Below are 22,550 nucleotides of genomic sequence, written 5' to 3'. Positions count from 1 at the left end.
ACACGCGTGTACCGTGTAATAATCGCGAGGCGATGAGGTGGTTCCTTTAAGATCGTTGCGCGTAATTTGCGCGTATAATATCTGTACGTCTCTCTGTGTGAAACAGAGAAGCAACGCAACGCGATGCAATTCTACACGCGTGAGACACGGAACACGAATCGGCCGTACTAGAGTACACGCGCCAAATGATGGGGAACGATCCGGTACACGCCGATTGATTTACAATGGCCGAAGGTGTGGCAGAATCCGACACCGATATCATGCCGACCGCGCGCGTGGACAATTATCGTGCTGGACAAAGGCTATGCGCGCGGGGGTGTATACATCTATCTCATAGATAATATATACACGTATATATACCTAGCTTATACGGCTCTTTACGCAGCTGACGCGCCTCGTATTAAGAAAACGCGTAGGCCTCGTCGCGCACACGTGCGTGGGCCAAGAAACACCCGCGCAGATACACGCGGAGTGCGACGCACGCAACTCGAACAAGATGAAATCCGAACGCTCTCGCGTTCTTCATGGGAGGCGGAAGAAGTCGTTTATCTATCGAACCGCGAGAAGAGAAATGGAATATCTCTTCTCTTGAGCGAAACTTACAGGGCGATGTGAATGTCCACGTGCGACTACCTGTCAAGAAATTTATACAGCAACGTTTTCATAAATCGCAATTTTTTAAAATTTATCATTATGTATTTAATACCGCTTTCTAGTAATCTTACAAAATATTCGCTGCATAAAACATGTATTTTTCATCGCTAGCTTAATTTATGCTACAGAAATAATCCAAGAAATGATAATGATTCTAATTGTTTTCATCGATAAATAAATTGAAGAGTAATAATTCTTTAATTTATTAAGTTTACTGTTAGGGATTTAAATATTTGAAAATTATCTATATTTAATATTTACAGCCGGTTGTGGGCAAAGTTTTTAATTAGGCCGATCTCTATAATCTTTTAATGCGAACAGTAATACATTTGATATATCGAAAGGTAAACTCTCTGATAAACAAACGCGGCAAACATTCGAGAAAAGAATATAATACAAACGCTGTTTGAACACGCTCCGCGCCGAATGCGCAGGATCGTCGTACCGTTCGTGAAAGAATCCGAAACTCAAACTCTGGAATAATGTTAGGAAAATACGTGCGCGTTTCCCTTTCCTCCTACTAGCACAAGAGAACGAGACATTCTCGCTCGGTGATACCGTCCGTGCGTCCCGCCAATTGCATTGTTATATCGCAACAACGTCTCAACACAACGCCGGTCGCGTAGGGGCTCAAATAAATTTACGTAACGAACGATGGGGATGCACGTTGGTTGAGCTGCGAGCGTATGCGCGCGGGGAGTTTGCACGGACACGTGCACGCCGAAGCACGTGGTTACTTTGCAAAATAATGCTAATAACCCATAACTGTGTCAAGTTTCTTGATTTATCGCTCTCGCATTGCCAGATATTGTCTACGAACATTCATGGTAGAATTGCACAATCGCAGAATTCATAATTAAATATGATTTTAGAAATGATCTCTCGGGAAACATATATATTTTCGACAGACTCTCTTTGAATATTTAGGATATCAGGATTTATATATAACCGGTAAATAAGACGTACATATTGTAACGAGGTATCTGTAGGATCTCGTTAGAATATATGTAGATGTATCTCAAAATGTGCCTTATTATTATATCTAAGATATTTTATTGAAATTATTTCTTTCGTGTCATTTCGAATAATATGTTTATATTATAACAAGGAGAATTTTGCCTGTATTTTAAAAAGAAAGATGTGTAACTTTTAATAGATTTCAATCTTATTATAATATGTTTGACATACAATACATAGAGTATTGAAATTGTGCATATAAAAATTGTATAAAAAATAATTACAAATATAATTTCAAAAATTATATGCGTCAGAATATTAATTTGGTAATAATATCCCAAAATATATATAATTGAATTTTTTTTTTTTAATATGATTAATTCCAATCTAAAACTCTAAAATATATTTCATTAGCACAGTTTTGAATATGTCTTTCTGTGATAATAAAGTCGCTATCTACGAGCAACTAACGAAACTAAAACGTTCATCTCTTGGTTCTAGAACTCAGAAGATAAGAAAAATAAGCCAGTCGATATATTATAAGCTCAATATTGTTATCAATATATGATAAATGTGTGAAATAGCAAAGTATGTTGATAAATTTTACTAAACTTTTTATCTGTAAAAATATAATAAGAACATATAATAAAAACAGAATACAATTTACTAAAATAATAAAGTTGCGTTATCGATGTGAAGATTCAAGAATTGGTTTGCATTTTGCTTCAGTTTAATTTCGGTAAATTGATATGATAGATTCGATGTTTTCTTCATAACAAGTCAGTCACGTACATGAAACGATAAATTTAACGAAAGCAGATAAGAGCTCAAATATTCGTATCATTTTCCTGTTACCGGTGATACTATTTTGAAAATTTCAGGATTAAAGTAACGCACTGGTAAAATATAGACTTGCAAATTTAAACCGAGAGAAACGCACATTCGTATAAGATGTTTTATGAAAATTCTCCTTTATCATATCAATATTACATCTGATTGATTATTTATTATCTATCCTTTCTATTTTCATGATATAAGCAATAAATATTTGTTTATATTTTATCATTTTATTTACTTAAACAAATACCTACGTATGAATCACGTGTAATCTCTTTGTATGATAATAAGATTCCAAGGTTCAAACCGCGTCACAGTTCTGACGTCCAGACAAAAGATGCAATGCTATAAAAAAAAAAAAAAAAATCCGATTATTTTTTGCAACGTGAATCTTCTCTTTCAGAAAATATTATTATTTAATTTTTAATCCCGGATATAACTCTTCAAATTTTTGTGCGAGTGGAAGTAACGTTTAATATACAATAGAAATATTTTGCCGCATATTTATTTTTCTAAGTTTGTGTCGTATAGCGTGTCAAAAATAAAAGAAATTATTTGCAATTTTATAATAATTAAAACCAAAAATGTTTCCGCCCGGGATCGAACCGGGGACCTTCCGCGTGTTAGGCGGATGTGATAACCACTACACCACGGAAACTCGTTGACGGTAACTTCATATCGTTACGTTTTCCAAAGTATAATATTTCTAAACGATATGATATGTGATATTTATTCAACATCCGTTACGACTCAATAAAGAATATTACTGTCTGAAGTTCATCTTTACAAGAACGTTAACTTAGAATGAACATATAGTGTGATTATACCATGATTATACCATACATATTTATAATGAATACGAAGTATTGTAATAATATCACGTAACTTAATTTATATCAACATATAAATTATCTCTATGTCATTATTATTTATTAAACTATCGATTTAACCATTTGTTATTTATAACTATAATATATTTTTTTATATGTCTTTCAAAAATTTTTATATAAAGATTCTTAATTAAACCTAAGGGATTGTGAGGAATTAAATCCACATCAGACTTCACATTGAAGATTGAAAATTGAAAATTGGGGATTAACACGTTGATTGCCGTGTGACCTCCCGTAGACCACCATTGTTGTATGTTTGTACTATCGAGGCCAGTATCGAGTTTTCGGAAACCATATGATCCATCAATGGATCGTGCAGAGGTACACGTTTGACGTATACAAACTGAACACATTTCCAAGTAATGGCTTCAATAGTTAGGACACTACCTGTTAAAGATTGAAATTTAATTAATCAGAACAAAAGGAATTAAAATTTCTCACCCTGATCGATCATATTTCATCATCTTCCATCTCAATCTTCAATATATAGAGTCTGATATGGGCTTAATTCTTTTTACAATTCTCTTGATTTAATTCCATATTTCTTATTCCTTTCATTGTGTTTGAATTCTAATTCTGTTGACAATTAATAAAAAAATGTGTAAGATTATAAAATATTACAAGAGTATGCATTTTGCGGAAGTAAATGCCGATGACAACAAACATTAAATGTATAAACGTATTTTTCGCGATAAGAACTATTGTGCAAATATTTGAAACAAAATCAATCAAGCGATACGTATCTTTCGATCAGCTGACCTTGTATGTCGGTTCGATTAAATTCGACGGTAAACGTATTGAGAGAGATTGCTTATATATCACGATTGTGTATGTTCCGTCAAAACATTACGAGTCATTTCACGTGTTTTCAATATATAATTATATGAAATGAAAAATTATACTATATATAATTCATAAATGATATCCTTATCGGTTATCATACTTATTACTTCAATCTCGCGCATATAAATTCTCGATTTCGCAATTTATTTTCGCAATTCCAGAAATGTACAAAGTCTCAAAATTTTGTGACTATTTATCAATTTATTCATTTCTATTTTAGCATATTCTTTATCGTAAGAGAGAGAGAGAGAGAGAGAGAGAGAGAGAGAAATGACAATTAGTGAAAAAATTCTAGACAGACGTAACTCTCATAAATTCAGATCCCTCCCCCCCCTCCCTCATACATATTACAAATATACAAAAATGATCTCTATATAATTTATTCGTGACTCGTGATAAAATAGAAACGCAATGATATGGTTATACTTGTTTAGAGAAAAAAAATGTAGCTTATCGAAATTATTATTTTCCAAATTATTACGCTCTTACGTTTGTGTCTAGTCATCTAAGTATGCGATAGTCTTGTGGCGAAAAATATTCTCTATCCGAGAACAGAACGCATCATTGTTATTGGCTTCGGGATAGATCGGTAGCTTGTGCGTGCGCGCATATACATATTTGCGTCGTATCTCGTGATAAATCGCCGAACGTCGCCGAGTATCGCCGAGCTTCGCCGAAGAGTACTGTTCTAATTCTCGAGGAAGCGTGCAGATTGCGTGCGATGTGCGATTCATCATCACTTACCGTTCAACATCTCTAACGATCGGAGCGATTTAGATCGAGTGGCGCGTCCATTTTTCCTGCGGATGAGATTTACTTTTACGCGTATTGACCGCCCGTGGCTTAATAAATTCGCACAAAATTCAATTGCGCATCGTCGCCTCTCATCGTATTGTGTCACTGCGTGTTAACGACTTTCGACTGGCAGTCGCGAGTCGAGCTCGTCTTGGAAGCATGAAGGAGTTCCTGATCGCGTTCAGCGCGATTCTAGCTGGTGAGTTTTGCTTAAAGCAGGACCCGATATCTCTCGTTTCGCCTTTTCCTCGTCCGAGAAACTACGGCAGCATTTTTCCCGGCGAAAAGATTGCCTTTAATTCGGTATTTTTTCAATGTACGCACTTCCTTCTGGAATGTTTTTCATTTGCCAGCGCTCACTCTGGCGCAAGTATTTCTATATTTGTTCTTCGATTTTGTAAACATTGCGATATTTGATTAGCTATCTGAGTGTCGTCGTTTAATTTTATTTAACGCTTATATATATACATCGGTTTTGTTATTTATTTCTTTTCCTTCGATGCTAGGCTGCATTTTTCTCTCTTTTGTTCGCTCTTTTCGTCTCACTCTCTCGTAATGCTCTGTCCTTTTTGCGTCGCCGGTTAATTGCGTTTCGCGTTACTCATTGCAAAGGCACTGTTTCCTAGGATGAATAAAGTGACTCAGTCGATTTAAACTTGTAGTTTGCCAATTTAGATTTTAGATTATGAATACGGCTCTGTGTCGGAAATACGCGTTGTGATAATAATATCATTGATAATGTTACTTTGTATATCTATCAATTGATAATAATGTTTCTGTTTCGGTAGTAAAATGATTCTGTTTTAAAATTGTCTTAAAATACACTTACGATTTCTATGAATACAATCACTGTAACGGAAATCAGAAAGCGTTTTAAAAAGGAACGCTAAGTGCTTCCACGTACAGATTACTCATTGTTACAAGAAGCTAATGATATTATGCTATCATGCGTGTTCTATTTCTTGAATCTGCCATCACTCGACTTTAGCAATTCAATTTAATAATACAAAAATTCTATATTGTTTAGATTGGGAATAAGATTACAGAAAATTATGCAAATACATTTTTTTTCATTTTCAGTATCCACAGCTGCAGTAATCATTGCTGAACCAAGAAATGATCCCCAGCTTTTGGGTGCGGACGAATGTTCATGGGGTCCAAGTTATTGGTGTGAGAATCTAAAGTAAGTTTTAGTGATTGTTTATAATTTAATATAAATTTTATGTAAATAGATAGTGAGGAAATTGATTTATAAAGTATTTTTAAAATATATATTGTGTTCTTGTTGCATATTTATAATATATAAGATTGATAGATAGACAAAATATAATGTTGATTAATATTCTAATAACAGGACAGCTAAAGGATGCAGTGCTGTTAAACATTGCATTCATCGATACTGGGAACAAATGGAAGTTCCAGATGATAAAGACAATGTATGTGGAATTTGCAAAGATATGGTGCAACAGGCACGGGATCAATTGGAGAGTAATCAGACTCAACAGGATTTGAAAGATGTTTTTGAAGGCAGTTGCAAATTAATTCATATTAAACCAATTGTCAAGGAATGCGTCAACATTGTGGATGAATTTATCCCTGAACTTGTGGAAACATTGGCATCCCAAATGAATCCATCTGTGGTTTGCTCTGTCGCAGGACTCTGCAATAATGTTCACATTGACGAATTGCTTTCACAGCATCAAATATCAACAAAGGTAAGAATTAATCACATAATTTCAATTCTGTGTATTATTTAAATTTGTGTTTCTGCCTCTATTGAGTAAAAATGAGTCAATCCTTCTTCAAAATAAATCAATTATATCAATTGTCAATCATGCAATGGCTCGTCGATATGTCTTGTTGATGTCTTGTTGATATATATGTCTTATGTTTATCATCTTCTTCCAAGTATTTTTTCAAGATTAGATGACTATGAAACTTATTCTGTAATAAATAACATTTAATAATATTTCTACACAATCATTATTTTGCTTAATTAATTTTCTAATAATAAAGTTTATAAATAATGTATTAAATTTTATCTGTGTGCATATTTGGTAAATAATAGCCAATAAAGACGGTTTATTATTAAATAGTATGCTATTACGTTAGTTATACATCAACATGATCGGCAAAAAAATTATTGACGAAAAGCGTATTTTTAGAAAGACAACAAGGAAACAAAGTCAGTTTTATTGTACAATGACGAACTCGAGCCTGATGAATGCACTAAATGCTATACAATAGCAAATTATATGGAAAATAAATTGCATCATACATCGCGAGATGCGATGCTTCTGCAATTTTTGAATATTTGTGGCAAATTTGATTCTTTTTCGGATTCTTGTTCAGGCATTATTATAACTCATTTTAATGCTATTTATGATCATCTACAAAATAATTTCAATGCGGATAATATATGTCACTTATCAGGACAATGCAGTAACAATTTCCATAAACACGAAGACACTATTGATGCCGTAAGTATATTAATCATATTTTGAATAACTTAAGAATTGTATATTAAAATATATCCCGCAATGATCAGGTTCCAAAAGTAGAGATAACACCACTGTCAAGTGTTGGCATGGTAGAAGTCGGAGATGATCTTCCATGCAAGTTATGTGAGCAACTTGTGGGTCATTTGAAAGATCTTTTAGTTGCAAACACTACGGAGATAGAATTTAAACAAGTTCTTTTGGGTTTTTGTAAGCAAACTAAATCTTTTGCCGATGAGGTTTGTAGTTTAAATAAACAGACACATATTTTACATGTATGTGTACATATAAAAACACTTTATAACATATAATAATTTTTTCTAGTGCAAAGCCATAGTTGATCAATATTATCAGCAGATTTATGAATATCTTACAAAAGGTCTGAACAGTAATGTTGTCTGTCAATTATCTGGTATTTGTCCTGGTCCTGGCAAAACAATACAAGTAAGTAATAATATATAAATATATTATTACATTTTGTAAGTAATATATCTTTTTAAATAAAGTAGAACCAGCTACATTTGATTTTGTATTTTGCATTAAAACAGGGACCAATTTGGCCTTTAGTCCCAGAAAAACTAGCAAAAATAGGGATGAACATGATGAATAATAATAAACACGATAAGAAAGAAATTGAAGTGACTATTGGCAAGGATCATCAAAAATCGGCAGCTAAAGAAATGCAATTGCCAATTGAAAGATTAACTCCTTTTCCTTTGCTGCAAGCCGAAAGTGTTAATGGAAAGGAAGCATGTGCACTGTGTGAATATTTGTTACATTATGTACAAGATACTGTTACAAATCCTGCAAATGAGGTAACAAATATTAAAATATTAATTTTTATAGATTGACAATGTGACACATGTAAATTTATATAAAAATAATAAACATATTAAAAATTTAAGGAGAAAGTGAAGGAAATCCTTGGGACGATATGTAAACAATTACCTTCTATTGAAGATAAATGCCAAGAATTTATAGATATTTATGGAGATGCAATTGTGGCTATACTTGCCCAGGAAATTGATCCATCACAGGTAAGTCTACTCTTATATTTTGGAGCATAAAATCTGTAAAATATAATTTAATATTCAATCATTTAAGGTGTGTCCTATGATACATATTTGTCCATCGGAGGCATTCTTTGATAAACTGGAACAAATTCCTAAAAGTTTCATCATTCAGGAGATACAAGATAAGCCAGGTTGTCCACTCTGTCTGCTTGCAGTGACACAAATTTATAATGTTGTCAAAGACAACAAAACTGAGGTACTAGTTTGTCATTTATCATGTTTGTAATAATTATGATTTTTAATGTGCAATCTATTCATTCCATATAACTTACATTGCAGGCTAACATTGAAGCCGAATTAGATAAATTATGTAATCACTTGCCACGTAGCTTGACCGACCAATGCACAGATTTCGTTAAGGCATACAGCAAAGAGCTTGTAGAAATGTTGCTCGCAGATTTGACACCCTCAGAAGTATGTGTTTATCTTAAATTGTGTGACCAGACCAGAGATGTTGGTCCAAAACATAATTATATTATTCAAAAGGACAGGGAAATATGTAAGTTTTTTTGATAGAATTTAAATGAATTTCCATAATCATTTACATAAATGATGAGTGAAGAAACTTGTCATTTATGGTTAATTAATACAAATATCTCTGAAAAATTATTTTATCTCATTCTTTGAACATTTCAGTAACCAATGAGATACCAAATTATCCATTATCTACAGTTCAGTCAGAGAATACTTTAGACAACGGAGTGTGCACAATTTGTGAATTTGCAATGCAATATATTGATAAAGTGATTCGTAAAAATAAGACGCGAGATGAAATTGAAAAAGCGGTACATGGTGTATGCAATCATTTACCGAAAACAGTTGCCAAGGATTGTAATCAGTTTGTGGATGAATATGCTGATGCTCTAATAAGTATTCTAGCAGAGGATGTTAGTCCCAAAGAGGCATGCACCTTACTCGGCCTTTGCCAAATCAGCATGATGCAAATTCAAGGTATGATAATTCTAGAGAAAATATTAATTGTACCATATAATGCTGTATGCGAAAATATATTTTGACACAATTTGTTTCTACAGAATCTGTAGCAGAATGTGCTTTATGTCGAGCAATTATATCACTAACTGACAAGTTGTTGGGTAATCCAAAGGTTGATGCTGAAATTGAAAAAGTTGTCGAAAAAGTGTGCAAATATCTACCTGCGAATAAACGAGATAAGGTATTTAACAATTTTTCAAGAAGTCAATTACATAAAGCTAAATTATATGAAAATAAAATTCAAATCTATGTAGTGCAATGTGGTGATAGAAATTTATGGGCCGAGTATAATAAACATGCTAAGAATGCACATAAATAGTGAAAAGATGTGCAGCAAAATGGCTTTGTGCTCTTCCAATGATTATTTTGCCATGTCATTTAAGAATTCACGTGTATCGCGATCAATTAATGAAATTAAAAAATGCACTTGGGGCAAATCGTTCGTGTGTGGAAATGAAGAAGTAGCTAGACTTTGCAATGTAAGTATATAAATGTATGAGACTCGACTAAAAATTAATAACAAAACTGTTATTTTCATTGTCGCTCATTTTGAATTAGGTTACAAAGCAATGTGAAGATTACCGAAAAAGTGGTGAAATTGCGTAAATCGCATTAATTATGGATGACAATTACAAGCTATAAAAAAAATCTAATAATGGGAAAAACAATGAAGAATGATGCAATATGCCTTTTGGTTGGTGGTTAGGTTTTCAGAGATCTTAGCCATATATAGGAAATAGCCTATTTCGTGTTATAATATATATGATCTTTATATTAATCTCTGGCATATCAGAGTCCTCGAATAATAATGATCTATATAGATGGGTGCGATAAAATGCTATGCTACAATATTTTCTTTGAACCAAATATTACACGTAGTCTATCGTACTTATATTGTATTGATATTACAAAAACTTATAATTCTCGATAGTAAGTTGCAAAAATCCTTTTCCTCCAGCTATATAAAGTTGCTATTTTGTTAGCGGAACAATTCGACAACATTATTAAGGTCTAAATTATATGTTTGTTCATTTTTCTTCCTTTTTTTTTCTTTTTTTCTTTTTTAATATGTATAGTAAACGAGATGATCTGTTTTATTTCAAGTTTAACTGTGATAATGATGAAATAAAGATTAACAAAAATGTGTAGCTCTGTTTTATGAATTGTATGGTATATTCCTAAATACATGCGATGTAAATTGTATTTCTTTAATAAATATACTTTTGGAATATATTCCATCTTAAAAATTTTCATACCGTTTAATTTTTCCTAATCCTTGAAAATAATATTCTCTGAAATTTTAAATTTTTGAGTTTCATTTCGTAATATCCAGCATCTCTATAAATTCTTTTTGTTTCTGGTTTAGATATATTTATCGGAACACACCCTATAGGTATTCGTGCATCATGGCCGTTGCGCGCGCAACTTCTCTTGTGTGATCTAACGGCACGGCCGCCATATTAGTGTGGACTGCATCGTTTCCGATTGTTTCCGCGTCCGTGTATGGTTTTCAGGTATCGTACTCGTAAAGAAATGCGTTCATCGAACGTTTGTGCCGACTACTGAAGACAATTAGTGTTTTTAACCATTTCAATTTAACTTCTCTTCGCAGAGAGAAAGCTTTCGATTGGCATTTCACCGACTAGGTACAACCCATCTCTTCGCGGAGTTCCGGGTTCGTGCTGCACGTTGCCAAGATGATGTACACAGTAAGGGAAACAGCATTAGTATCTCACATTATTTTCTTACATAATCTTCGATGAATTTAAAATTTACTTTACTCTTCAATGATTTCAATTCAAGTCATTAGCAATTTTCATTTTAATGACTAAAAATAGACTTTTTGCAAAGCAGCTTAATTGTGCAAATGAATGATAAAACAACATTTTTTTCATTTAACTTTGAAAAGAGAAATATTATTAATCAACAGATTATTAATTTGAACATTAGATGGGAAAATTGGAAACATGCCAGAAATCAAATCATGATCATCTATATTTTTGCTAAGGAGTAATCAACTGAATTGTCAGCCAAGAATATTTTTAGACATTGATAATTCGCAATTTTTAATTTAAATTAGAATCTTTTTTAGAATTTCTTTATATGTGTTTCTTATCTCATTCTCTTGTCTACGTTCTTATTTCAGGGAACAACTGCTTCGCAGGACACCAGGTTCAGCGACAAGGAGAAGAAGCTTCTTAAGCAAATGAAATTTGGAGATTCATTAACACAGAAAGTAATTAATATTTTTTTATATTATTAAAAAAAATATTATACTCTCTGAACATGTTTATATCTGTTGTGCATTTACTGTACTACAGATAATCTATAAATGTTACTGATTTATAAATTATAAGATACTATAAAGCTTTAACGTGTTTGTTATAGGTGGATATGAGCAAAGTGAAACTTGATGTTATCAAACCATGGATCACAACAAAGATTACGCAGATTCTGGGAATGGAAGACGATGTTGTGGTAGAGTTTGTGTATAATCAGCTTGAGGAGAAGGTAAGAGATGCATTACATTTAATCAAGTAAAATTTGATTAGGAATAGATTTTTAGCGCAACTAGTTTGTGAAAAACCATAATGTCAGTATAATGCGTTCACTTGGCTTTTTCCCCTCATCATTATAGGAAACGTTAAATATACATTATTTCAGCACGATGTTTTCGTACAAATTGCAAGCATTCATTATCCAAACTTTGCATGATATGCTGAGTTTGGATAACACAAAGCAATGAGGCAGATGTTATCTTCTATTTTACTTGCCACATTGTTTCTTCTTTTTTTCTTTCTTTTTTTTTTTATTTGACTTCTATAAGTTTCATCGTCCTTCAGTATCCCACGTTTTTAATCAGCCCATATATCCCCTTCCAAGCATATCCACGTTCGACAAAAGAAAAATAAAAAAAATAAAATAAAGAATACAGAAAAATTGATCTGTAGCTGATCCTGCCATATCAAATTATATAAAGTCAATCTTTATCATATATATTTGAATTCCCCGTTAGTATAAGTAGAGACCGTTGGTGGGGCTCAACCCTTTTGTCCAAATGGCATTCGGATGTGCTCCTCTCTACATCCGATTGGCTGCCTTTCTATCAGCCGTCAACCCTAATGTCAGCTGTGGTGGCAGTTGGTATCTCAACGTCACCTTAGAACCGCCGCAAATCTTCAACTTCAGCAGCTACGTCATCGCTGCGACTACTACAGTCAACGTCATCCACGTCGCCGGATCACCAACGATGATCCTTTCGTCACATCGCGTTCCTGATTCCTGCTTCTCGCGTCCCTTCCTGGAGCTACGCGATGTCTTGCCGTGCAGTATCGACCATCATTGCCTACTGCAGAGGACGTCGCTTCCGTTCATCCAGCTACCTCGACCGAGGTAGTTTATCATCGTGAGCTACGGGATTTCGAAAGCCTTGCAGCTTTCGAGGATCGCCCAAGGATCTGCAGTTTCCCAATGGCGACATCCTTCTCCCAATGGTGGCATGTCATTTTGGGACTTTTGGAAGCTTCATGTCGTGCCGCGAGCTACGGTTTCTCCGTTGGAATCACCGATGTCAAAGTCCGAAAAGGTGAAATCGAGCGCCACTGCTTACTTAACACCGGACCTCGGTTCGCAAAGGACTCCGATATTCTTCCGGACATACTGTCGGTCACGTATCGGATTCAGGCGAAAACAGCGCCCGGTGGTATCCCTACACATGACGTTTGACTCTTTGTCACTGTCACAGGTTGGTGAAAAGGTGATCCTTTTATACGACATTATCTCTACAATTTTCAGGCGGATAATTTTCGCCGGATATTCGAGATATATACTTTTTTCTCGTTTCAGCACATACACACATACGCACCATAATGGTGTAAATATTAAGATTAATGAAGAGTGATGAGGTATTGATCTATTTTGTGCTACTTGCGCTATTTAATCCATCATAATTCTTTTTTCTTCTCCAGCATGTAACTTTTTTAATACAGGTACAAAACAATGATCAGCGGCACTAATAAGGTGGTAAGGCACACTTAGACATAATAAATATCTGCTTTTTCGAGGGGGAAAAGCAGTTCAGATAACAGAATAGGAATACAAATATTGTTCGTCAAACCTTAATCAAAATTTAATGCAATATCTTTTTTATCATTAAATTTTGTTTAGACGCACTATTTTTTGTTGCTCTTACATATAGAGAATTAAATTTGTACGTTATATATTTTACAGTTTCCCGATCCTCGAAAAATGCAAATCAACCTGACAGGTTTCCTGAACGGCAGGAATGCCCGTGCTTTCATGGGTGAATTATGGGACCTTCTGGTTTCCGCTCAAGAAAGTGTTACGGGCATTCCCGAGGCTTTCTTGCAACAAAAAAAAGATCAGATTAAAAAGCGTTTGGTAATTATCAATTTTTATTTTTTTAGACCTACATTCGTAAATACGTTAAATATGACTATCTGATAGTTAAATATATATTTAATATTATGATTTTGTGTAATAATATTGTATATGATTTTCACTTGCTAAATATGTAACAAATTCACATATGACACATTTACATGATAAATTTGACTATATTATCATTGTTGATATGTATAATTTAAAACTACTATACAGTTAGCCATGTTTAACATTTGCATAATGCATTATGTATAGCTTTACAAGCCATGGTACATAGAAAAGCATAAGCAGTAAGCAAATTGATATTTTTGGTTATGTCTTACAATCAATCCATGAAAATACTTGACAGTAATTAATTGATTTGCTTATTGCTTCTATCTTATTTTGATTCATTATATCTATATGCTTATTCCTATATCATGATTTATATCATATAAGTATTTCATGAAGTTTTCTAAAAGATAAATAAACAATTGAATGACTATATTTTGGCATTCAGTGAAATGTTCAATTGAATGTAATGGAATGGATGACATCAATTTCAGTTTAATTATATTTAGTTGTGAAGAAAACAATATCTTATGTAAATAACGAAGGCTTACATTATGTTGTAATATACCAAACTAGGAAGAACAAGAGAAGCTTCAAGCATCATTGGCGGAGAAAGAAAAAGAGAAGGAGCGCGAAAAGGAAAAGGATGATGTGGAGAATAAAGTGAAAAAGGACGAGAAGGATAGCAGTTCATCGAAGGAGCGTAGAAGGGATCGAAGCAGGGATCGTGATAGAGACAGGTACTACTATCATCGAGGAAAATATATAACTTTCAAAAACTATATATAATTATATTTATATATCTCTCGTGTTTTATATTTTTTACATAGAAAAAGGAGCAGATCGCGGGATCGACACAGAGATCGCGATCGATCGAGTCGAAAAAGAAGATCTGTTTCAAGATCACCAAGTAAAAATTCACTGAAAGATAACGGGAAAGATATGTCTGAAGCTAAGATCGAACGGAAAGACTCACCGCAACCGGAAAATGCCATACCCTTGATGCCAGTTAAAACTAAACCGTAAGCAATATGAATCATATTTACATATGATTGGAATACACTATTGATTTAAAAGAAAATTGAAATTTTATATATTTGCAGGGAAGCCGCAGAAGCAATATCGAGATTGCAAGCCAAATTGATGAGCATTGCCGATGGAAAGAAGAGGAATAATCGCACACCTTCGCCAGAATCGCTGGACAAATCAGTAAGGAAATCGCGATCTATATCTAAATCGCCGGTAAATCGTTCAAAGAAATCCAAATCCAAATCAACTAGCCGGGATTCAAAGCGTCGATCACGATCACCTGCTTCGAAGTCAAGACGGTCCCGTTCTAAATCAAGATCTCGAAGATCCCGATCTAAATCGAGAAGAATCAAGTCGCGTTCGCAAGATCGCATCAAGTCAAAACGAAGTAAATCTAAATCGCCGAGATCACGATCGCGATCGCGATCCAAGAAATCGCGATCCAAGAGCGACGATAGGAGCAAGTCGAGGAAATCGAGATCTGACTCGAGCGACTCGAAATCATCCAAGTCTCGCTCAAAGTCTCCGGATAAACGAAAAGATAATGGGGATTCTAACAGAAAACGTGACGGTACTACGAGCACCAGTTCAGAATCTGAAGAAGAGAAAAATGCGAAAGATAAGAACGATTTCGAGATACGAAAGAAGAAGGATGGCGTGCAAGCTAAGAGATCTTACCGGAAAACCAACAAGGACGACAGCGGTAGTGATAGCGATTCCAGTCGAGAGAGAAAGTCAGCTCCTAAGAGAAGAAGCCCTTCGCCACGTAAGGACAGAGGTCGATCCAAGGACAGGGACAGAAATAGATCACGGGATAGATCGCGGGATAGGTCACGAGATAGATCACGAGATCGATCACGCGATAGATCACGAGACAGAAACAGAAGGTAAGATTTACAAATATTTATAAAAGTTGTCTAAGAAATAGATATATTTATAAATTCGAGATATATTGATGATATATCGAATTACGCGCTGATAACTATTTGGGTTTTAACATGACTTCAAAATTAAAACATTTAAGTTATAACGATCAAATTCTTAAATTGATGATTATCAACTTTATTTTATTTGAAGAAATGTTTCTTTCTCTTTCTCTCTCTCTAATTAAATATCTTAGAGAAGTCAAAGAGATTTCTTTTCACTTTTCGAGCAAGTGTCCGAATACAATATTCAACCACTTTTTCGCATAGAAAGTGCTTGAATAAAAATTGATATTTAGAGCTTTTCAGCAAAAAAATATAAGCAAATACAATATTGACTATCGAATAGAGAAGTTTTGAAATTCCGAAAAAGTTTTTCATTTGGATATTAATCGTATGATATTATATCTTTGTATTTCTTGCTAGAGAGCTCTTTAAATTTATAAATTCTTGATATTCTTTTTATTCTTTAGAAGATCATTAGATCGAGATCGCGACAGGAGACGGGAGCGAGAGCGTGAAAGGGAGAGAGAAAGAGATAGATTGGATCGGTACAGCGGCAGCCGCGGCATGCGGCCACCTTCTGTACGCAGACCACTTAATAGGCGTAGGTTAGTATATATATATATTTTTTTTCTTATTAAAAGAATTTTATTTTTTTATTTCGTGCATGAAAAATTGTTCAAGCAGCCCTCCGCGAAGAAGTCCAACAAGATATCGTCGTAGGTCACCGAGTCCCGAAGATAGGCGTCGCAGGAGATCGTCGTTGGATCGTCGAAGACGATCCTCAGAGAGACGTGACAGACGTCGATCACCCGATCGCCGTGGCAGCCGACGTCATTCACCGGACGGACGGGATCGATCGACCAGATATGATAGATCTTCCTCGCGCGACAGATCAAGTAGGCGGGAGCGCTCCAGAGAACGACGGGATAAGGATCGTCGATCTAGATCCAAAGATCGTAGATCGAGATCTAAGGATCAGAGATCATCGGTGGATCATTCGAGAGACGGGAAGCGGTCTCCAGATCGTTCGAAGGAGATTAAGGATAAGGCAAGGGACAAGAAAGTGGATGAGAAAACTAAAAGACCGCCTGATACAGGATCGCGAAAAGAATTGCGAAACGGCCGATCTAAATCGAGTAGCTCGGAAAGTAGCGAAAGTAGTTCCTCTAGCAATGAGGACGAGTCACTTAGGTGAGTGAAATTTCCACTTTGAACACGATAGTTGGTTTTACGAAGTCTGCGATTGGTGGATGATAATTATAATAATAATAAATCTGCGGACATGTGTGTGTATGTGCAGTATAGATGTTATGCGTAGTATATCTGTTTATTATTCGTTGAATAATTTTTTACAAATTGTGTTTGTATATATGTACGTATATTCTGTGTCTGCAGGAAATCGATTGAGCGTAAAACGTCTCAGGAGAAGCGGGAAAGAGACCGCGAACACGCGGATGATTCTAAAAAAAAAGAAAAGGAGAAAACAATGAAGGAAGAACAACCTAAGCGGCCAGAAAAGGAGATCAAAAAGATAGAACCTGTTACCGCGAAAAAATCGGAACCCAGTGTTTCTCCTAAGAAACTTCAAGCTACTTCTCTTCCTATTACAAGACACAGAGTAAGTTCTACGTCAATCATCAAGTAAAATATAATAATATGTATACATATATGAAGAAATATATATTTGTTTTTGTATAATATATTTTTATATAACAATTATTTTTTAAATATATATTATTATTTAATATATATAAGGATAAATTTTTTTATAAGACATTTTTTTCATTGTTCCAGTTTTCAAAGAGCTTATCGCGTACACCCTCGCCGTTTAAGAAGACCGAAGACATTGTTGCAGCAGCAATTAAAATTAAACAAACTATTAAGTATGTCGCAAAATATTTATTTCATGAATAGTATTCTTGATGTGTCACACGTATTATCGATGCTATAATTATATATATTTTATTTTCAGGGAAGATATCAAGGACGAATCGCCGAAGATTGGAGAAACAAATTTCGCCGCTGGAGATGCTTTCCCTCTAAAAAAAGATGAGAAATCTTTGAAAACAAAATTAATAATAGAAGATAGAAAATCTGTTCAGAAATCATTAGAATCTTCATCCAAGAAATCTACAGAAATAACTAAAAAAACAAAGAGAGAAAAGCGTGATGGTTCCACGGACAGTGAAGATAGTGATGGCGAAAGTAAAATATATATTTGAATTAACTATACATGTAATAAATATCGATGTTCCGTTTTTTAAGATATTTATTTTACAGGCAAGAGAAAATCGAGAAAGCTAGAGAAATCGAAGAGGTCGAGGAAAGCATCGACGGATGAAGATAAATCTGACAAAAGCAAAGCTGGATCTAGTTCAGACTCTGAAGATGACAAAAAGCATTCAGATAAAAATAAAAAAGTTAGAGATACTAATCGAACCGGTAAGTTGTTTTTTTCTTTTCTTCAAATTTGATATGTGAACATATGTTTATAATTACATAGAATAAAATATATTAATATGATTTATATAAACTTAATTTTTAATATTTTAATATTATAGATTCAACGGATGATCGCAACAAAGATAGAAAGGATAGTAGAAAACGCGAAATTGCCGATGATTTGCGAAAGCATTCAAGAAAGGAGATAGAGGAAGAATTGAAAAAATCAAAAAGATCGCGAAGAGGTTCTTCTTCGGGTGAGGAAGAGCAAAAATCTAAAAGAAGCAGAAACGAAGATGATAGATCAAGATCTCGAAAATCGAAAAAAGATTCGAGTTCGGACGAAGAACCTAAAAAAATAAAAAAAAGGAGAGATACTTCATCAGAGGAGGAGAAATCCAGATCACGAAAAACCAGAAAGGATTCGACGAGTGAAGATGAATCTAAATCAAAATCAAAGAAATCCAAACGAGATTCTAGCTCGGAGGATGACGATCTCGGAGATAAGGACACGAAAAAGAAGAGAAAAATTGACGATAGCTCCGACGATGAGAAAGTGAAAAAGAAGCGTAAGAAAAAGGCAAAAACTAGCACCAGCGAATCGGAGGTACATTTTAGGAGAATAACAAATGTATTTCTTTAAACATTTTTATATTATTAAATTCTGATATTTTTTAGGAAAGTGAAGTGGAAGAGAAAAAGAAGAAGAAGGAGAAGAAGCATAAAAAACACAAGAAGCACAAGAAGCATAGAAAACATAAGAAGAAGAAGGTTGCGGAATCAGACGAATCTGATGTAAGTGAAGGTAATACGGAAGAACTGGAAAAGAAACTTCGAGAGAAAGCACTAAAAAGTATGAAAAAGGGGCATAGTATTGAACGAAGTGATTGAGTATAACGTGTCATAAATATATCTCTGTATCGCAAAACATTCTAATTTTATTATAAATATGATAATTTCCGTTTCATATCAACACACAATTGATTATTATTTTTCATATATATTATGTATATATACAATATATATTTCACTCGATCCCTTTGGAACAAAATCAAACGATATTCATGAAGAGATTGTGAAATAGTTTCCATATAAGAACATTTGGGAAAAATATGATTGAAATTTTCTAGTTTTTACAATTTCTATTCACATTTACGAAGATTATCATTGTCTTGTAATAATAAACACGGTGTACTTATTTGTGCTGATATAGATACTCTTTTAGGTTGGTGTAACATAAAGATTCAATTTTTTTTTCTTTTTATTGAGGATCTGACGTAAATAGTATCAGTTATACATCACTTCAGTTCCTAAACATATTTAAAAAAAGAGTAGAGCTTGTATACAATGATTGATTTGTGTTTATTTGTATAAAGTTTAGTCTTTAATGCAATATTTAGAGAATACAATAAATTGCATCAAATGATGTTATGGCACACAACTCATGCAAGAACTATTAAAAACCTACTTTGCAGAAACCTCAGAATATGCCCCTGAATGATATAGTCATTTCTATTTTACAGTGACTCCTAATTTCTTCTAGACATCAGAAACGCCATACAGAATTTATAGAATGCAATGCAATGTATTTTATTTAATAATCTACATATTCTCTAGTACACTGGAAAAGAAAAAATACAAAATTACTCACAATTATAATCTGCATTACATATTGCAAATATCCTTCAGTTCTTGACATTCTTCTTTTACATTAACTATTAAAAATTACATTTATAAAGATTTACGAATTTTTCAACATAGTTTGCAAGTCTGGTGAACAAAGTAAATGGTTGTTTACTGGCCCAAGATTGACGAGATCACCAGTTAATGATACAGTATCAACTTTTGCAACTAAAAGCTCCTAAAACATAACAATTTTATAAACAATTGCAATGAAATATTGTATATCGTGAAAATTAAATTATTAAAACATGATTTACCTGTTGGAAATCTTTCTGTACATTAATATCAATAGAAAAACACTTTTCGCCAATACATAATCTCGCTTTACCCGATTTTAAAATCTCGAGTTTGCCTAATAGACCACTTTTTAAGCTATTCAAACCACGATATTCGCTTTTTGCTTTATTGTCATTTTCATTACAAGTATTAGAGTTGTTTGATCCTTTTGGCTTTGACCCTTCTTGACTAGATTCTACATTTTGCCAACAGTCTGGAAACTATGAATCAATTCTTAAACTAAGACATAATTACATTGATAATTGCAAAAGAATTTATCTTACCTGCATTAATACATAAGGATTAGTCTTGTTTTCGATTATTTGGGGAATGGTAACTTCTTTTTTACTTTGTTCGCTTAAAGTTTCCTCTTTTATATTTATAACTATGAAAGAGACAAGTATGTAAGAGCTTAATGAAATTATAGGAAAGATTATATTCTTTACCTTCACCATTTTCTGAGATGACTGGTTTCTTGTCAATTTCTTCATCGCTAAATTCTTCTTTTACAATTCTTGGCAGTGAAATAGGATCCAATTTATCATCAGGATTTGCATCATCGTCAAAATCATCACTTAATAGCTTTTTTAATTTTTCTTCTTCTTCTGTGTTAGCGATAAATTTATTCATATCTAGCTTTGATTTTTCCGGATATTTTTCAGCACTTCTACTAGTGCCACTGCTGGAATTATAGGATCTTCTACTAACTGTAGGTACTGTAAATATTCCTTCCGACCATATACCAGCAGACTAAAATATAATATAAAATACGTGTGAATATATGACATTATCATGATTTATGCTACAAATTATTGAAGAACATTTAGTATATATTGGACATACTTGTATTATATTTCCCTTGTTTCTTCCATGCTTGCTATCTCCTCTCCCACGTCCTCTTCCACGATCTCTGTCATTTGATTTTGTAGCCTCAACTTTAACTGGTGTCGCTTCGCTTAAAAAGGAATTTATCTTTAGCATTTATAATATATATCGTAAAACATTCTATTATTTTCTTTATATAGATCCCTACTCCTTTTTCTTGTTCCTCTGCACATTAAGGTTTGGTATATACACCTTCTTGGGCTTTTCAGGCTTAGCATTTCCACCTAGTGTGAGATCTCGTGGCAGTCGGTAGGATGTTAGTCTCTGCGTACTCCCGCCTGACATTTTTATATTTTAACTCTACTCGATACTATTTCACGTATATGCGTGTTGATAATACTTAACCTCAACACAATTTTGCGAGTATGAGAGACGAAGGTATGAAGCGAACTTGTCGCATGGAGAGAATTGAGTGAAGGCGCTGCGATGTATCGATAGTTTCGATATTACGAGAATCGCAGCGTCGTCATTCGATACATTTCGAATCGCAGCCATTCGTACGCGTGCGGATCTCGGAGATCGCTGGGCTCTCTCTCTCTCTCTCTCTCGCGAGTGTTAAAAAAAGTGTGTTTTTGTGCGAAAAATAATCGCGAATTATACTGTGAAATATCGAATATTCGTCGTAACACGTTGAACATTGTGTGTCATTATTACATACGCAGATATCCTGACTTCGGGGTATCAATAACACCGATGATTCTGTGTACCCGCAACCGACCGATATCATCTTTACAGTATCTCGAGTTATAATCATCGAAAGCGTAATGATGAGTGTACCAACATCGTACGAACTGAGGTATGTGTTTTAATTAGCTGTATCAGTTATGCTTCCCGTTATTATATTTTAATAAATGAGAATCGCCCTTTCGCTTTTTCCTCATCTCGCGCACTTTGCATGCGCATCTATGAAATATTATTGATAACCATAATGCAAAGAATCTTAATTAAACCACAATTATCTTATTTTCCACAACTCTCAAATTAATACTAAACTCACTAATAATAGTCACTAATAGCTTTCATTAATATTTGAAAAATATATCTTTCATTTTTGGAACTCCTTCCCTCCCTCCCTCTCTCTCTCTCTTTCTTTCAAGGAAGATTATTTATCATTGCATTATATTTCTATTGAAATTTTTCTCACAAAAACGAGGCGCCGAATAAAAAAAGAATAAAAGTTAAATTAACCGACGAGATAATATTAAAGACTGCTATATATAAGCATCAGATAAGCGGTATCGCGGCGCGGCAATCTGTATAAGACACGGCGGCGCAGACGACGAGCGACGTTTTCAGGACGACTAGTAGCGT

General features: G+C 34.0%; 3 protein-coding genes, 1 long non-coding RNA gene and 1 other non-coding gene across 11 annotated transcripts; 2 read left to right on the top strand and 3 right to left on the bottom strand.

Moving 5' to 3' along the window:
- Window positions 1–2,729: 2,729 nt before the first annotated feature.
- Window positions 2,730–4,843, bottom strand: LOC138933073 (uncharacterized). 2 transcript variants are annotated; one of them, XR_011446917.1, is made up of 3 exons: window positions 4,671–4,843; window positions 3,780–3,914; window positions 2,730–2,793 (listed from the first exon to the last, which is right to left on the bottom strand). It is a non-coding gene; the product is annotated as an uncharacterized lncRNA (long non-coding RNA). The 2 variants fall into 2 exon arrangements; XR_011446916.1 differs by lacking the exon at window positions 2,730–2,793 and adding an exon at window positions 3,412–3,725.
- On the bottom strand, window positions 3,034–3,106 carry Trnav-aac (transfer RNA valine (anticodon AAC)). Its single transcript has one exon. It is a non-coding gene; the product is annotated as a tRNA-Val (tRNA).
- A 45-nt stretch (window positions 4,844–4,888) lies between the features above and the next one.
- On the top strand, window positions 4,889–10,773 carry Sap-r (prosaposin). The gene is made up of 14 exons (XM_070295541.1): window positions 4,889–5,175; window positions 6,057–6,159; window positions 6,331–6,691; window positions 7,142–7,456; window positions 7,525–7,713; window positions 7,799–7,918; window positions 8,023–8,289; window positions 8,380–8,511; window positions 8,579–8,743; window positions 8,827–9,046; window positions 9,184–9,498; window positions 9,582–9,721; window positions 9,795–10,019; window positions 10,099–10,773. The coding sequence occupies exons 1-14, from the start codon at window positions 5,136–5,138 to the stop codon at window positions 10,144–10,146; spliced, it is 2,640 nt and encodes an 879-aa protein (XP_070151642.1). The 5' UTR covers window positions 4,889–5,135; the 3' UTR covers window positions 10,147–10,773.
- A 206-nt stretch (window positions 10,774–10,979) lies between these two features.
- Srrm1 (Serine-arginine repetitive matrix 1) lies at window positions 10,980–20,279 on the top strand. Of its 4 annotated transcripts, XM_070296509.1 has the most exons (16): window positions 10,980–11,054; window positions 11,153–11,249; window positions 11,687–11,776; window positions 11,929–12,051; window positions 13,771–13,941; window positions 14,572–14,735; window positions 14,826–15,017; window positions 15,099–15,911; window positions 16,421–16,558; window positions 16,638–17,144; window positions 17,349–17,571; window positions 17,748–17,836; window positions 17,926–18,158; window positions 18,234–18,395; window positions 18,515–19,002; window positions 19,074–20,278. In XM_070296509.1, the coding sequence occupies exons 2-16, from the start codon at window positions 11,238–11,240 to the stop codon at window positions 19,284–19,286; spliced, it is 3,618 nt and encodes a 1,205-aa protein (XP_070152610.1). In that variant the 5' UTR covers window positions 10,980–11,054; window positions 11,153–11,237; the 3' UTR covers window positions 19,287–20,278. The 4 variants fall into 4 exon arrangements, with proteins under 4 accessions (XP_070152610.1, XP_070152611.1, XP_070152609.1 ...); XM_070296510.1 differs by lacking the exons at window positions 10,980–11,054; window positions 11,153–11,249; window positions 11,687–11,776 and adding an exon at window positions 12,557–13,297 and having other exon boundaries at window positions 11,963–12,051; window positions 19,074–19,190; window positions 19,919–20,275; XM_070296508.1 differs by lacking the exons at window positions 10,980–11,054; window positions 11,153–11,249; window positions 11,687–11,776 and adding an exon at window positions 12,557–13,285 and having other exon boundaries at window positions 11,963–12,051; window positions 19,074–20,279.
- Window positions 17,733–21,631, bottom strand: Rpiiic53 (RNA polymerase III subunit C53). Of its 3 annotated transcripts, XR_011447002.1 has the most exons (8): window positions 21,388–21,631; window positions 21,198–21,309; window positions 20,801–21,104; window positions 20,639–20,739; window positions 20,336–20,575; window positions 20,125–20,256; window positions 19,864–20,016; window positions 17,733–17,992 (listed from the first exon to the last, which is right to left on the bottom strand). XR_011447002.1 is itself a non-coding variant. In XM_070296511.1 (7 exons), the coding sequence occupies exons 1-6, from the start codon at window positions 21,522–21,524 to the stop codon at window positions 20,137–20,139; spliced, it is 1,014 nt and encodes a 337-aa protein (XP_070152612.1). In that variant the 5' UTR covers window positions 21,525–21,631; the 3' UTR covers window positions 19,510–20,016; window positions 20,125–20,136. The 3 variants fall into 3 exon arrangements, 1 of the variants encoding a protein (XP_070152612.1); XR_011447001.1 differs by lacking the exon at window positions 19,864–20,016 and having other exon boundaries at window positions 20,047–20,256; XM_070296511.1 differs by lacking the exon at window positions 17,733–17,992 and having other exon boundaries at window positions 19,510–20,016.
- Between the last annotated feature and the right edge of the window lie 919 nt (window positions 21,632–22,550).

The sequence above is a fragment of the Polyergus mexicanus genome, unplaced genomic scaffold (genome assembly GCF_030449975.1).
Source record: "Polyergus mexicanus isolate NDT 795.1 unplaced genomic scaffold, iyPolMexi1.0 SCAF_5, whole genome shotgun sequence".
Lineage (NCBI taxonomy): Eukaryota > Metazoa > Arthropoda > Insecta > Hymenoptera > Formicidae > Polyergus > Polyergus mexicanus.
The sequence above is the reverse complement of the archived record's forward strand: the minus strand, read 5'-3'. Positions and strand labels throughout refer to the sequence as shown.